Genomic DNA, 15991 nt, shown 5'->3' with positions numbered 1-15991 from the left:
GCCTCTACCTCTATCGCTGCTGGATTTGATGCTGGCAATTAACCAGTCTGATCACAACCAGTTTTCTCAAGCTTAATGTAGGTTCATAAATGACCGTTTCTCTTTTTAAATTCTAGTGGCACGTCCTGCTCAAAGTATGCCTTCAGGTTCTTTACTACAGAAGACAGCCAAAATTAACTCTTCGGCAGCAAAGCCAAGCTCTACTCCGGTAATGAGAATTTGAGTGGATTTTTTAGAGGGGGAATGCTTTCTGTTGCTCATGAATTGCTTAGAATTCCTTGGACTGAATGAATATTCCTAGGTCCAAGAACTAGATAGCTTTTGACATAAAATACATAACTTAGCTAATCAGTGGGACTAAAACTATGTTCTCCACATGACTTTGACGAACTTTCATGTATGTTGCCATGATCGGAGTTGTAGAAATTAATTCTTACCGATGCTTTGTAAATGAGGTTGAACTACTTTCCTAGCTAATAAGCAGTCAAGATTTGTCTGGATGGTGTTTCTTGAGAGACACCAGCTTTGGATAACAAAATCAAAACAGTAACACATAGCAGCACACAAAGATTTCCTGTGCTCTCACAAAGCTTTAGCCACGTATCTTCAGGTAGTCTGCAGTGCTACCTGGAATGTGCACGTACTTTTCTTAGTATAGAGTGGAACAAATATTTATGCTTATGACAATTGCCTCCCTAGTGACTGCTGTCTGAATGGAGCTCTAACAGCAGGCCTTTTTCGATACTCTAGACTCCCTGTTGCTAGGGCTATATTCTTAATATTGGAGTGAGGTTGTTTGTTTTTTTTCCTCCAGGGCAAATCATCAGTCCCCAGCGCTGCTTTAGAGAAGCAGGTCCACCAGTGGAAGGATTCGGACCCTGTCATAGCAGGAATCAGAGAGGAGGTGAGAACTTTTTCAAGCATTTTCTTCATTTTAGAAGCTGGAAGACCACTGTATAGAGGCACAGCCATTTCTTTTCAGTTCACGTGTATTTTGATGAGGTCTTTCAATAGTTTAGGAATCAGAATGGAAATTTTTCACAGCATAGTCAACCTGTTTGTGTGTCCTGTTCAGTCATCTTTAATTTCAACTGCTGTTCTGGAAAAATTGGGTATTCCTTCCTGTTGCTGTGCAAGAAGAATTTCCTGCTTTTCCTGTAAAGTCAGAGGTCTTGATGGTGTTGTAGAAACATGATCTGTGACTTTTATTTCAGACCCTGCTGTGTTTTAGTGGCTGTACTTTCTTCTTGACTTTGCAGATTGCACATTTTCAAAAGGAGATGGAGGAGCTGAAGGCCCAGGCTTCCAAAGCCTGTTTCCAAGTGGGTACTCCAGAGGAAATGAAAATGTTGCGAACTGAGTCAGATGATCTTCATACCTTCCTCTTGGAAATTAAAGAGACAACAGAGGTGAGCATTGTGTCTGAGCATCTTCAAACTACTTAACTGCTCAGCAATGACTGTTTGTCACCTGGTGTTTCCATTTAACCTGCTAGCGCTGAACCAAGGTAGATGGAACCTCTGAATATGCTGCTTTAGCATGGGGGCAACATGTGCATTTGTTCTTTCAGACAAACCTTTGCAGGAGCTCCTGTGTTAGAGATGGCAATGAAAATATGTTACTTTGAACCTTATCCCATCTGTTCTGTTTGCAGTCACTTCATGGAGATATTAGTATTCTGAAGACAACTTTGCTGGAGGGATTTGCAGGGGTAGAAGAGGCTAGAGAGCAGAATGAGCGGAATCGTAGCTTGGGCTATTTACGCTTGCTCTATAAGAAACCCTTGGATCCCAAGAGTGAAGCACAGCTCCAGGTATGAAGCATATTAACCAGCTTCTAATCTAGAGGTTTAAATGAAATAAGTGAGACTTCTGTGTGCAGGTGCCCAGTGGTTTTGTTCTGCCCTAGGTAATTGCTGTTCTGACACAGTGTGGTAAAAATGTGATTAATTTTGTTTCTCCGAGTTTGCAGCATATCCTTAAAATCCTCTGCTAAAGCTTCTGTGTTGTTGACATTAGCCAACATTGTAATGAGACAAAATTCCTGCTGACGGGAAGTATCTCACCTGAGATCCAAGTCCGTTCTAATCCTAGTACCCGACTCTTGACTCCCTGTTCCTTCTCAGTCTGTAGTGTTTGTTCAGGGATTTCAGCTAAAGGAATATCTTTTCAACACGTTGTGGAAGAGTTCTTGGAATTACTTGCATCTAAAAGTGCCTTTTAGAACAACTTGATGACTTACTATGACTTACCGAAATTGTGTGGTTAATTTTGTGGATGACTGAGCCTAAAGTTAAATGATACTCTAAAAGCTTGGGCATAAAGGAGAAGATAACCAGCAGTTCCTGAAGAGGCTTTCAAAGGCACGAAAGAAACCGGGGTGAAGCACTGAGAGGGCTATTTTACCCTAGGCAAAATAGGCTGAATGTGCTCTCCAAATGATACTTGGTCTTTTGTACACTGATAAGTTCTCCTTAAGGAGTTTGACTAGCAGGCTGAAGACATAATTGAATGTCGTCTTTCTTACAGTAGGAATTAAGAACGTGCACGCAGTTACTAGGCATCAGCTGACATGAAGCAACTTCCTTTAGGTCTGATACATAATTTTCACCGGGACTCTGCAGATTGATTCAGTCTTAATTTTCTGCCTTCTTTGTCTCATTTTCCTGTGACTTTTCAAGCTTATCCTTGTGACTTGAGAGGGCTGATAACCTTGAAAGGCATACTTCACTCGTGTAGACAGACAATCACGTGGAAAGAACGACAGAGTAGGAGGGAAGTGGAAATGAACTGGAATGTAAGGAGAGAGTTTTCAGGTCAAGTTTCTGGGAGTTTGTTAGAAAGACAGCTTGATCTGACATAAACTTTATTCAGTTTGCATCACCCCTCTTCTCCTGGCTCAATAGTGCTCTCTTGATCAATTTATTATGCTAGCTTTAAATGAAGCTTCTTGAAAAAAAAAAAAAAAAAGACCCTGAGGCTTTTCTGATATCCGGCCATATTGACTTGCTGCTCAGAGAGCTGCCGCTGTATGATGTTTAATAGCTGGAGAGGAAACCTGTGCTTTGTAATGTGTAAACTAAGCCCACAGTAGTACTGGATTTGGTTTCAGGTTGGGTATGCCATATTTAAATTTCATGCTGTATCTTGAAAATGGTTGTCATGGAATCCTTCCCAAACAATGTTACTTGGCTGGTTCCTCATTGCATTTAAGGGAACATTCTGTTGAGATGGGCTGAAACCAAGTGCAGTTTCCATTTTACGAGATTGGAATTAAAGAGATGTTCGTGCTGTGACAGGTTGGAGGGATGACAATTATGAGACAGAAGGCTGGTTTCATTTAGGGAGCAGGTCTTGTAGCCAGAGATCTCTGGCTTAGTTGTGCCAGTTGTGCAACCATGTGGTCATGGATAAGTCACTTTATGCTCTCTGTGCCTTATTTTTTTTTTTCTACCTATAAAAATCAAGTTAATTCCTTGCCTTAATGTGGGAGTTATGAGCATTCCTGAATGCTTTCATGAATCATAATCTGTAAATGCTGGTATCCCAGAGCCATGTGAATAGCGTGCCAGGCTTTGATCACCTATAATTGTTAGATGCTTCAACAGTGTAAAGTGGGAACGAGTGACTCATCTGTTGGAAATAAGGTTTGAAATAAGGTTTGTTTTGTACAATGCCTGATGTTTGTACCACCCTTTCTGAAAAGCCCTGGCAGTATTTTGCAAACAAAGTCTTATTTCTAGTGTAGAGTTGGGATAAAATGGCTGGGCCGAGCATGTTACGTACTCCTCTGCTAATTAATAAATAAGTTTTCATTGCGTTGAGTTCTGTTGTGCTGGATAAAACTTTCCAGGCAGAAATATGGGAAAGTGTCACATGGCGTGGACTGAATGAGCCAATGGGTCTTCAACTTCTTCAGCTGAAACAGATTTCTGAAGTCAATTAAAGTCTGTTTTTATTTTACATGGCAGGAAATTAGACGCCTGCACCAGTATGTGAAGTTTGCTGTCCAGGATGTGAATGATGTTCTGGATTTGGAGTGGGATCGGCACCTGGAACAGAAGAGAAAGCAGAAGTACGTAACTGAAATTGGAATACAGAATTGTGAGGAACTTGTCAGTGAATCAGATGTTAGTCCCTAATCAACAGACAAAAGTCTTTTTCCATTTCATAGTCCAGTCTTTTTTGAGGGATTTATGATTAAAGCTCAGCTAAGATACCTAACTGGCAAGCTGTAGGTTCACACAACTTGGCTTCATGAGTTTGTTATGTGCTTGCTGCATCTCCCTGCATGACGTAAACAATGCTTATGGAAAAACCTGTAAAATAAACTCCTTAGGGACCAAGCACACTGGTGATAGCTAATTAAACCTTCCTAATAGATAACATCTTCTAGTAAATGAATAAACTTTCAGCATATCCAAAGGAGAAATGTGCATTTGAAAAGAACAGAACTGCAGGGGTGCTCAGACCAAAATGTGTTCGACTTCATGGAGTTTAAGTAACTGGAACCAACAAACAGCTTTCTATAGACGTGTCTGCTTGTGGCCAGATATGTAACATGGTCTTTATCCATGTCTCTTGATTTGCTGTCTGAAGGCGTTTGATTGTTCCTGAGCGAGAGACCTTGTTTAACACCCTGGCTAATAACCGGGAAATAATCAATCAGCAGAGGAAGAGACTAAATCAATTGGTGAACAGCCTACAGCAGCTCCGATTGTATAACCAGACATCTCAGTGGAGTGTTCCCAGCGATACTTCTTCTCTTAGCAGTGCTCAAAGGTATGTGAAACGCCAGTTTGTGAGTGGTGTTGCCACTCTCCTCTTGTCCCCAGCAGCATGCAAGGGTGTGTCCTCCAAAGAATGATGTTTTGTGGATGTGGTAGGGGAGAGCAGGATGTCCTAAATGGGTACTGAGCTATGGCCAGGTAATACAGAAGCTCATTGTTTATATTCTGTGATGAAGTGTTTGCTTATCAGAAATTTCCCCTGAAAGTTACGTTTTTATAATAGTGTAAACAGGACAATTAAACCTCTGGGTTGAGGCACTGCTGTTTTTGTCTGAATTTGGGGGAAGAAATGAATGGCTCTTTGACTCTTCAAAGTAATTCAAGCAATGTGTGTTTAAATAGAACAGTTGGCTCCTTTAGATACTGTGCTAAGCCAGTGGTTCTAGTGACTCCTTTTGGCTCTCTTTGTTCCTGCTTTGGTTGGTTTCTTTCTGCTGATTGTGTTTTTTCACTGCTCTGCCATGTCCCAGTTTCGACAGTGACCTTGAAAGCCTGCGGAATGCCTTGATGAAAACTACCTTGGAATCACACACCAAACCACTGCCTAAAGTACCTGGTAATGTCTTTTCCTGATATTCACAGATAAATGATTTTATTTATTATTGTTTACTTGCGCTTTGGTATAGACTAATAACTTTTTTATTTTCCAGCTAAATTATCCCCTGTGAAACAGGCACAGTTGAGGAATTTTCTAGCCAAGAGGAAGACTCCACCAGTTAGGTCTACAGCTCCAGGTAAACCTTTAGCTACCATAAAAGTCTGAAATGCTTTCTAGGAGGGTGACTTATCTGCTGTGGGCACCAGTTTTTGGCAGTGTCTTGCTTCTCAGTGCCTTCTTCTCCCTCCCTGCTCCCTCATCTGCTCTCAATAAGAACTTCCTTCGTTTACTGTCTCACCGAAAGTTGCTTTTCCTGGCAGTTAAGAAGTCAAATCCTAGCAATGTAGGGTTAAAACAGGCCAATAGAAAAGCATCCTAAAATGGGATGTATGTCTGTTCGGCTGGATGGTTCCCTCACTTTAACACACATGCATGATTATTTTTTTTTTTTTCTTCTGGTATTGCAGCAAATTTGTCCCGATCTGCCTTTTTGTCCACAAGATACTACGAAGAGTTGGATGAAGTCAGTTCAACATCCTCAGTTTCCCAGTCTCTGGAAAATGAGGACCCACAGGTGGCAGACCAGGAAGAAGAGGCTGCTCCAGTCCAAGTCCCTCGCCATGCCCCTGTGGTCCGTACTCCGTCTGTCCAGCCTGGTTTGATGGCTCAGTCTCTGCCCTTTGGGAAGCAGCACCCCTCCCTGGGTACTTTGTGTGAGTTGTTTTTGCAGTCTCCTGTTCTGTACGTGTTCTTGTCAGTATCTTGAAGCACTGGTAATGGATACAGTGCTTCAAGTCCTGGATTAATGAGATTGCAGCATGCAGGTTTATGTTCCCAAGTTTCCAGAAGTAGTTAGCAGAGCTTCATTGACTGTACTTTTTTGACAGCCTGTTACTTTTAGATTGTACTGGCTGTAGGTGGCACTGTCTTCCTTTAGTAATTTGCCTTAAGGGCAAATATTTCTTAAAATAATGCCTCAAAAACCAGGAGACTGAAGCACTTCTGCATTTGGTGGGAATGGACTAAGTGAGCCCAGAAACAGTATATTTTGCATATGCTTCCTTGTCTGAGAGGTTTTTTTCATCTCTGTAGCCAGAGAACATGAACCTCCCTAAATGAAAAATAAGCTGTCAGCAGAATTGACTGTAACAACAAACTGAAAGTCATCTAATGCATTGAAATGACAGCTGCTTCGATTTACTTGCTGAATTCATTGGAATACTGAAACTGTCTGTGCCAGATAGAGTTGATTGTTTAAAAAGCATGTGGGTCAGCCTTGTCAGAAGGAAGCTGTGTACTCGCAGGAACTGCAGTTCATCAAAGGCTTTCACATCTTTCTGAGTTGAAGAGATACAATGAGCTGTAATATTTTTGTTTGCATTTATAGTGCCTACATCTTCAAACAGAATCATACCACAAGGGGCAGACAGCACAATGCTTGCAACAAAGACTGTGAAACATGGGGCCCCTGCTCCCACCGTCACTGTTCCAGCACCACAAGCAGCTGCTGCAGCAGCTCTGCGGAGGCAGATGGCTAGCCAGGCCCCAGGTAAGAGGATGGCTAATTATCCAAGTGACCTCTGAGCATTGGAATGTGAATTTCATGGGAATTTAGTGCTTGAAAAGGAGAAGACCATCACAATGCAACACATCTCTGTATGTTGCAGCCTCTGAGCTATCCAGTCTTTTTTGTCTTCCTTCTTCCTGTAAGCTACTAGTACAAAATACCTGAAAAACTCCCACTTCAGGTTTCATTGTACCCCTTCTGATCTGTGCTCTGGCAGAGAAGTCAATGACTTAAGAGATTCTTGCACAGCTGGAGAACCAATTGATCTGCATGCAAGAAACTCTAGACACTGTTGGAAAGCAGAGAAATGACATTGCTGGCCCATACTAATAATTCTTTCTGTTAGCTATGCAGTTACCAATGTGTACTGTAAAACAGTTTTAATATTGAAAAGTTAAACTGTTGAGTTAAGCTTTGGGTATCTTTGTAAGGTTCTGAGTTGATACGAGAAAGGTTCCCCAATTTAAGCTTTTTTTGTTTGGTTTTAGACATTCCTGGATGCTTCTGCAGTATTGTAACATCAGTGCAGAAAAGAAACAAAATTCAGTTACTGGTAGAAGAATTAATTTAGTTTATTTTCCTTGCCCAAGGAGAGCATAAGTGCACAAAATGGACTAATGATGTGAATTCTGGCAGATGCTGGGGTGTAAGTAGGTAGGTCATTCCTGTTAACCCATGATATTATGATGTAGGTAAGGGACAGTTAGTAAGTATAATTAGATTTGGACAGCCAACAAGGAAAAATGTATGAGCTCTATGAGAAGCCGCCCACTTCTTTAGTGTCCTTACTGAAGGCTGAGATGGCCAACAGTTTGGGCGAGATATACCATATACCTTCTAGAAACTTACCTGGGTTTCTTCTGGCATTACTCTGAGACACTATCTTGATTGCAATGCTTAATATGGAGAAGATATTTACCCCCTTTTTTTTTTCCCTTAAAGCTGTAAGCACCTCCTTGACTGAATCAACTCTGAAAAACGTTCCTCAGGTGGTAAATGTGAGAGAACTGAAGACTGGTGCATTGACTCCAGCCGTCTCTGCAGTAATAGGGTAAGTGGGTTCTCCCCTTTTTTCTGGTAGCTTTTGCTTATATTTGCAGTAGAGCGCACACACCAGTGGGGAGCAGCAGTAGTACTTTATGTGTTCTGACTTATCTCTAAATGTATCCACTTTACGTTAAGCCTTGAGTTTGTGTAATGAAAGGAAGAAATACTTTCTTTCCAGGTCATTCGAGGATTTGCTAATGTTTGGCATGAACAAGCAACAAGACCGGTATTAACATCCTTCTCCACTGGTCTATAAAATACATTTTAGTGCATTCCCTCCTGGTGGAATCTAGTGCTTTGATTGCTAACATGCACTTGGGATCTGGTGTCTCTCCAGTCACCTATACTGTTCTGCCTCTTTCTGTGAGGGAGGTGCACCTCTCTGTCACCGTCCTTGGTCTGTGGGCTTAAGCAGTCCAGTTCTTTCTACTTCCTTGTCTGTTACAGAGAAAACCTCTGGGGTTAAGCCTCTCCTTTCTGTTCCCTGACTCTCACACAAAGAGAAGGAGAACTGCACGCTTGCTTCTTTTGAAACTTGTTCTTGAAATAAGAATCTTTACCAAAGGGCTAGGTGTCAATAAAGGCTGATCAATTTGAAAAAACATAGAGCTGCAAAGCTGTCATCCTTGTGAGGAAATTATGAATGCTGGCTTCTGGAATTTAACCTTGAATTTAAGATTTTTTCATGAGTTAGCTGTAACTCTTGGCTTTCCTGCTCTCTGCCTCCTACAGACAACAGCCAGCTCAGCTCATTCCAGAGATGTCTGTCTTATCAACAGGCTCTGTCATCAGCCACAGCACTAGTCTCTTTCCCTGTCATGCTACTGACCTTGAAACTGTCTTTGCTCCATGTTCCTACCATTGCTTAAGACCAAGATAATACGTGACTTTTTCTGGGCTGGAGCAGCAAGGGCATTACTGAAAAGCCTTGAGCAAACTTGGCGTTACTGCACTTATGTCATGGTGCAAAGGCATTAAAACCAGGATAAATCATCATCTTTATCTGATTAAAGTCCATGTGGAGCTGCAAATGCTTTGTCCACATAATTGGGGGCTATACGTGCAGCTCTCAGGATGACTTCTGTTATTACATTACACACTTGTTTAAAAAACAGAAACATACTCTTCACTGTCAAAGAAGAAAGTGAAATTCTTGTGGTGCCCACAGCAGCCTTTCAAAAATGGAACAGTCTTACACTGGTGGATCTCAACTGATGACCTTGAAAGTTAAGCCAGGGATTCTTCTGCATTTTAATTAGGAAACAGTTTGGGATGTGTTTACTATTGTATTTTCTCCTAAAAGTGGTAAACTGGTTGAGGGCGTGTGTGTGGATGTAATGATACCTTTTGAAAATTAAATTTTCCAACAGCTCTGCTTGAGAAATTTTGCTAAGAACAGCATTATGGCAGGAAAGAGTTCTCCACCTGCTTTAAATGGGTTATCTGTAAAATTGTTTTAAAGAGTCTCCTGTCTCCATCAAATCTACAATGAAAAAAGTAAAGAGTGCTGGCTGTGCATAGACAAAGACATGAGTGAGAAATACGTATCTGAGATTGGTGTTCACTTGAACTGTAGATAAAGACCTGTCTTACTTTGAAAAAGCTTTAGACTCACAGTATCGATTGATCTCTCTAATGTGCAGAGCACCAGATAGATATCTTGAAGGCTTTTTACAGTCTTTACAGTCTTACAGCTGACCTCATAAAAAGTACTAACTAAAAATTCTACCCAAATGAACCTGCGCCTGCCAGTCAGATTGAGCACTAAAATAAAGAGCATTCACCTAGCAAAGTTAATACATTAGTTTTTGTTACTTCAGACATACTGGCTGTCTTTCGCCACCACAGCACACTCTTCAGGTTGTTAAGCAGTAATGATTTTTCAGTTGTTACCAGTTCTGCAGTGACCTTTGACTAGATATGTTGGTGGTCTCAGTCCAATTATTCATATAAAGTCTTCAAACTGAAATCGAAACCAGCCTCTGTATTGTCAGAGAAGTTGTGGGTCAAGTGATCTTGAGACCTTTCTGGAAAAAAGGTGCCTCCCTATCATGAATTTCACAGACCTTCTGTGCTTCATTCTTTGTCCAGGGTTTGTATGAACTTGAAATTTAGAGCTGCATCTTCCCAAACTGGGCTCTTTCCAGTGCTAACCTGAAATTTCTGAAATGTGTGCTCTTATACTGTTCCGTCTGGGCAGAAGGTAAATCCAGGCCATGCAACACAAAGAGATCTAGTTGCTGGAAGGAAGGACTTAATAGAAATGTGAAGATCTTAAAGACATGAAACTCAATCTGAGATAAATCATTGTTGCATGCATGTGTCTTCTTCCTTTGGAATGCGGTAGGAATCTTCTGTGAGCTAGCCTGTAGCTGACCAAATAGTCGATGCAATCTGGGAGTTCTCGTGCTTTGAGACATAGAACTTTTAATGCCCGGATTCACCAGCTGTCTGGGGTTTGTGACAATTGGCCCTTTCTAAAGGATAGAGATCCCTTATTGCATTAGGGAACACCTGGCCTGTGTCAAGGTGGAAGGACTCTACTTGGGTAAGAGACCAAGAGAATGCAATCAAGTATTGAATTTGTTCTGCTTCTGGCACTAAGCTGGTGAGCCACAGACTTGAGGAGATGTTAAAACTAGATGGCTGTTATAGTGATTAACTGCATTTATGGCCCACAGCATGTAGGATGCTTCACCTTAGAAGCAGCTGTTATGCTGCAGTAATTGTGGACTCTGCTGTACAGTTTATTTCATGGTCAAAATTCCAAACTTAAGTTGGAGAATGTAGGTTAGTCTTATCACACTTCTTGTCATGACTTCATTAATTCTTATACTACACTTCAAAGACATGAAGCACTATTTTTTTTTCTTCTTCCCACAGCTTTCGCACCTTGCTCAGCATTTCTGAGAGTTGAATGTACTTGCGTGCACTTGTCTGGGCTCTGCACTATAAAGGAAGCTTCTTACATTTGTTATCCACTAGGCATAAAATTGTAATCCCCTTACCTGCTGATTTTTCATCGGATGCTCGTAAAATAGAAAGGCTTGACTCTCCTCAGAGATGAGTGTGTGGAGAAGACTTGATCACTTAAGTCTCGAGCTTTAAATGCATTTGCAGTCTTCCTTTGTTAAATGTGGCTGATTCATTTAAGAGGTTTATTCCCTAATCAGATTTGTTCATTTGGAGTTGTGTGTGGAATCTTTAATAACGGTGGTTGTTTGAGACTTATGGAAGCTGTGCTTTTTGAGAGGCAAGCAAATTACTTTTAGAATAATCATTCATTTAACATTTTAATTTTTCTTTTTAAGATCATCGGTTCCTCACTCTGCAGCCCAGGCAGTCCACCAGGTTTTGGCAACTGTTGCTACAAATCAAGCTAAACAGGTATCATGGTATAGAGCTCTTTTCCTTTGGATCACTGTACCTGGGCATGTTCAGTAGTGCATGCTGGGGTGTAATTGTTGGTGAACAGGTAATCTAACAGTCTCTTTTCACAGCTTGCCATACATTCTTGGCAAAGCATTTATTTATCTGTGACCTTGACAGGGTGGTGTCAGGTTTATCTTTGTTATGTCTTGCCTTTTCTCGCTTTGGAAGAATCTTGCAGTTTTCCAATGGCCATGGCCTTGCATCAGTAAGGGTTGCAGCTAACAACAAAGTAAACTGTGTTAAATGTACCCAAATTTGACCAAAAAGAAGCGCCAGGTAATCAGGGGAGACAGTTTCCCTATTTTATTTTTATTAATATTTTATTGAAAACATTTCTTAATGGTGGACAAGCTGCTAGGTTTTATTCCCACACATTGGAAAACCATGCCAGCAGTCTCTGTCTCCTGGAATCAGTGAGCTGTTGCACATGGAGGCTTACCAGCCTCTGGAAGAGAATTGTTGAAAAAGTTGAGTAGTGACCCTGTATTTAACTGTAAAGACATCTGGACCCAAGATGGGAGGTTCTGCCAAGTACTTGCTCTAGTTCATTTTCAAGTCTTTGCCTGACTCTCATTGTATCAGACCAAGATCAGAAGGGCCTTTGTTAATCCTCAGACTGTGTTGACCTGAAGTGTTTTTGTTTTCAGACACCTCTAGCAAGCTCACTGAAGGGACAAACTTTACCTTCCTCTGTGTCTGCACCTTGTCCTATGGTATCTACGCCTGGTCCAACGTCATCTGGCAACAAAATCTCGGGTGAGTTCTCCATGGTGGAGCTAGAAGTAAGGCCTGAGTGTCTCTTGCCACCTGTCAGGGTGTACAGTCCAGAGTATGAAGATGGGAAAAAAGGTCTGCCTCCATTGAGAGGCTGCTGTGCTAATACTGAGGAGGAGAATTTGAAAAAACAAAGTACAGAATAGCAGGGAAGAGATGTTGTGTACAGCCCTGTATTTTGTCTGAGTGCCTGCATGTAGAATTCAGTGATCCTAGAATTCAGATTCCTCTTTCAGAGTGGTCTCAGAATCTGTAACCTTTAACAAGTAATGCTGAAAGTGCATCAAACCAAAGGCTACTGTTTTTTGACAGCGAATGAAAAACATCTGTCTTTCACATTTTATTTTTTAAATGTGAGAAGATCCTGCATTCTTGCAGGAAGGTGATTACCTCCTGAAGTAACAGGAATAGTTTTTCTATATGCTGTGCTTGACTTGAGTATTTCTAGACTATAGGTTTCAGCACTGTAGGAATACCTGACCTAAGCTTGCACTTACTTGCCTGAAATAAGTTAAGTTGGGTGCTGGCTCTGCTGAGTACTAGGCTGTAGGACCAACTTTAAAATTCAGATTCTGTAGTCTCACACGTTTTGTTTAGAAGCTTACAAAGAAAGAAACGTTCATTTAGTGCAAACGAGGGAAGAGGAAACTTGGGAAAGAAATGAATTGATTTTTAATGTGTATTAGATGATAAAGCTTGCATTGGACATGGTTTTATAAGCCTCTTGCATAAACGTCTGAAATTCATCTCTATTGCTTTTCTGACTTTAATCTGTGGATGTAGGTTGCCTTTTAGCCAGGGGTGAGAAGCAGCAAAAATAGTGAAGAGTTGTATTTGACTGTAGCAAACACTTCTTAAATTTTGGTTTATTGAAAACATCAGCTCTTGAATTTGCTCCATTTCCTTTTTACTTGAAATATGTTTTGATATGTTGATGAGAGATTTTACCAAGGATTTCTTGATTTTTATTACTTTTATTGTCAAGATAGTAAGACCTCTCTTTGTTTTAATCAGATATGTTATTGCCTTACATCTTCAAAATAATTCAGATATTCTGTGCTGTTGTAACACCAGCAGGAATGTTTCTGTGCAGAAATATGACTTAAAGTGGCAAAGCCCTTTGTTTCAAATTGATAAAATTGCAGACTGTATGGAAACTATTCCTTCCTTTATTATAGCTGGATGATATGCTGCTGTCATCTTTTTTGTAATGTTTCCTCTTGTAACTTCCAGGACAAGGGACAGTAAAAACAGTTACAGCTGTGACTTCTACAGTGACATCAGTACCAGCAACAACTGCACAGCTCAACAAGGCATTCTCATTTTCTTCTGTGGGGTCTGTATGAAGTTTAATATTCCTTTGTGGTTGAGTATGAGGGTGTCAGCTGTTCCAGCAAGTGTTACCTACAAGCTGCATGGTATTGAAAGTTTATGAGAATTTGACATGATATTGTGTCACTTTGAACATCTCAATCTGTAACTAATCAAGAAAATGAAGAGCAAATAAGGCTAAACTGGTTTATTTATAGTGGGCTGTTGAACAAATCATACGCTGTGTGTAGTGGTATTTCTCAGCTATCTGGTAGGTTGTTAGGTGATGATGTGAGATTAGAGCAATATGACCATGGTGAGTGAAAGCACTAGCTCATGGTTGAATGCACTGGGTTCACTGCCTGTCTTTGCAAGTCACCACATCTCATAAGAGTCAGAGAGCATACACTGTGTGTCTTGTATCTTGGCGTTAAGGAAGAGGCAAAAGACCTCAGCTGTTTTAAAACTCCATTCTTAATTTAGTGACAAAGAGCAGTAGCAGGAAAATCATCCCAAGCAAGTTGTGCAGGGATGTGTGAGAATGAACTTTGGCTTCACAGTGACAAGACAAGACATTGAACCTTGGAGGTTTCTACTTCCAGAGTAGAGTGTGAAGAAATTGGGTATGATCATACTAACACTCATCACCTCTGAAGATAATTTCCAAATAATTTCCGTATTTTTTCTAACCTGGGCATACCTATACAGGTTTCCAGTGTTTGCAAAAGCTTTGAGATACAAAGTGCTGGAATTCCCAACTAGGACTGGAAATATGTTCTAATGTTCAAACTTGCTGAATTGCTTTTTTTTTTTTATTTTGAAACAACAAGACAAATTCCATGTTGTGTCTTGAAAAGTAGTCTGTTCATGAAGGTGACTAAAGAGTCACCGTGCCATCTCATGATTTGTGTTACACAACAGTAATACAAAGCAAGGCACACGTTATGAACATGAATTTACTCTGAAACCTCTTACAGCTTGTTTTGCAGGGATTGAAAACAATATTTCTTTGATTGTATTGTATCTTTGAGGAAGAGCGGTGACTCCTTTGAAATAATTGTTTGGGATTCTGCATATTTAGCTATCTCATACTGAAGTTTCTCTTTATGAAGCAGGTAACACTAAGCATTTCAGAACACACGCATACTTCGAAATGATTTTTCATTCAGTCTTAACCATTTCTACATTGTTTGTCGAGTGGATGTTATCTAAACACTTTGCAGTACTCTTCAAAAGGCTAAAATAGTCTTCTTGAAACACTGCAATTCAGATTCAAAAAACAAACCCTGCCTTTGTCCCAGGCTGCAGTGCCTCAGTTCTATAAACCATATCCTAAATACAGTGCTGTTGTTTGTGGTGTCTTACACATTCTATCAGGAGCTGGCCGTTGAGAATCAGAGGACAAGGCAGTGTGAAAGCAAAAAAAAGCCTTGGGGAATGAAGGTCTCTGGAGGACTCTAGTGCTCATTGTGAAAAATCACAGTATTTTTGCAAGACATTTTTATTGTAAAATAGTCACAGAAACTAAATCTCTGTCTTGTTGTGAGTGATCTCCTTTTCAAAGGATGGTAGTGTTCAGTTATTCCCCTTTGTATATGCACTCTCTTACCATTTCAGGTTTTGAAATTTTAGGTAAGCTGTAGTCACTGCTACAGCTTCTGCTGTTGCTAGTCTTCCAGAAGTTAGAAGGGTTTGGTTCATTGTTTAGCTCCTGAGTTTAATGAGGAAGAAATATACAGCAGAAATTAAAGAATATGGGAGGATGAGAGGTGGTCAAAAAAAAATCTGAATTCTGACTGTCTTCAGCCCTCTGGAAGGTTTGTTGGAGGGGAAGCAAATGGAAGCCTATCTGCATGCATGCTTCTCCATCTAGTTGGCAAAACTGTTCTTGCGCACATGTGCCTGTGTGTCTGACTTAGTACAAACTTGTACAGGAAATCTGAGGCTCAGCATTGTGTTAATCATAAGGTTGGAAGTTTCAACACGTCAATCTCAAAGTCATTCTTTCCCTTTCTCCTCTTTCCTGCTAGGTCTGGGTTTAATTTTGGTGTTGTCACATCAGCTACTTCATCACCGACACTGCCCAGCCTCGCTTCCTCACAAGGTTAGTTTGGAAGAGTGTGCAGACAAAATCTCTTCTCTGCTACGAGAATGCTTACTCTTCCTAATTCATTTGGTTCTTGTTTTATGTTGCACTTTTATTATTAAATTTGCAATAGCTGCAGTAACATTGTGTACGTATGTTGGATTATGCCCTGTAATAGACAAAAATCCAGGCCACCTGCCTTTCAATTAAGAGTAAGCAAAATATTTGCTGCCAAGAGCATCCAGGAGGTACTCACTTATGAAAAGGGGTATGTGTAGTCATGTCCTCTTCTCTTTAATCTGTAGATTAAAAGTTGCCAAAGTGGTCTGACATAGAAAGCTGTCATGAAGTGGAGTGAACATTTAGTTATGGAAGGGGAATATTAGG

General features: G+C 40.6%; 1 protein-coding gene across 4 annotated transcripts in view; it reads left to right on the top strand.

Moving 5' to 3' along the window:
• The window catches only part of NUP214 (nucleoporin 214), a 45271-nt gene that overhangs the window by 13181 nt on the left and 16099 nt on the right, over positions 1 to 15991 (top strand). For 2 of the 4 annotated variants that reach the window (XM_038188010.2, XM_038188009.2), the window contains exons 14-29: positions 117 to 208; positions 815 to 904; positions 1260 to 1409; positions 1655 to 1813; positions 3971 to 4074; positions 4599 to 4781; positions 5260 to 5345; positions 5440 to 5523; positions 5855 to 6100; positions 6775 to 6936; positions 7897 to 8005; positions 8180 to 8227; positions 11313 to 11388; positions 12081 to 12189; positions 13441 to 13543; positions 15549 to 15622. In XM_038188010.2, the coding sequence (XP_038043938.1) occupies positions 117 to 208; positions 815 to 904; positions 1260 to 1409; positions 1655 to 1813; positions 3971 to 4074; positions 4599 to 4781; positions 5260 to 5345; positions 5440 to 5523; positions 5855 to 6100; positions 6775 to 6936; positions 7897 to 8005; positions 8180 to 8227; positions 11313 to 11388; positions 12081 to 12189; positions 13441 to 13543; positions 15549 to 15622 (1875 nt within the window). The remainder of the gene's footprint in view (positions 1 to 116; positions 209 to 814; positions 905 to 1259; positions 1410 to 1654; positions 1814 to 3970; positions 4075 to 4598; positions 4782 to 5259; positions 5346 to 5439; positions 5524 to 5854; positions 6101 to 6774; positions 6937 to 7896; positions 8006 to 8179; positions 8228 to 11312; positions 11389 to 12080; positions 12190 to 13440; positions 13544 to 15548; positions 15623 to 15991) is intronic. The other 2 variants (XM_072025461.1, XM_038188011.2) reach the window with 1 other exon arrangement.

Source organism: Anas platyrhynchos, chromosome 18 (assembly GCF_047663525.1).
Source record: "Anas platyrhynchos isolate ZD024472 breed Pekin duck chromosome 18, IASCAAS_PekinDuck_T2T, whole genome shotgun sequence".
Taxonomy (NCBI): domain Eukaryota; kingdom Metazoa; phylum Chordata; class Aves; order Anseriformes; family Anatidae; genus Anas; species Anas platyrhynchos.
Note: the sequence above shows the minus strand (reverse complement) of the source record. Positions and strands in the feature narration are given on the sequence as shown.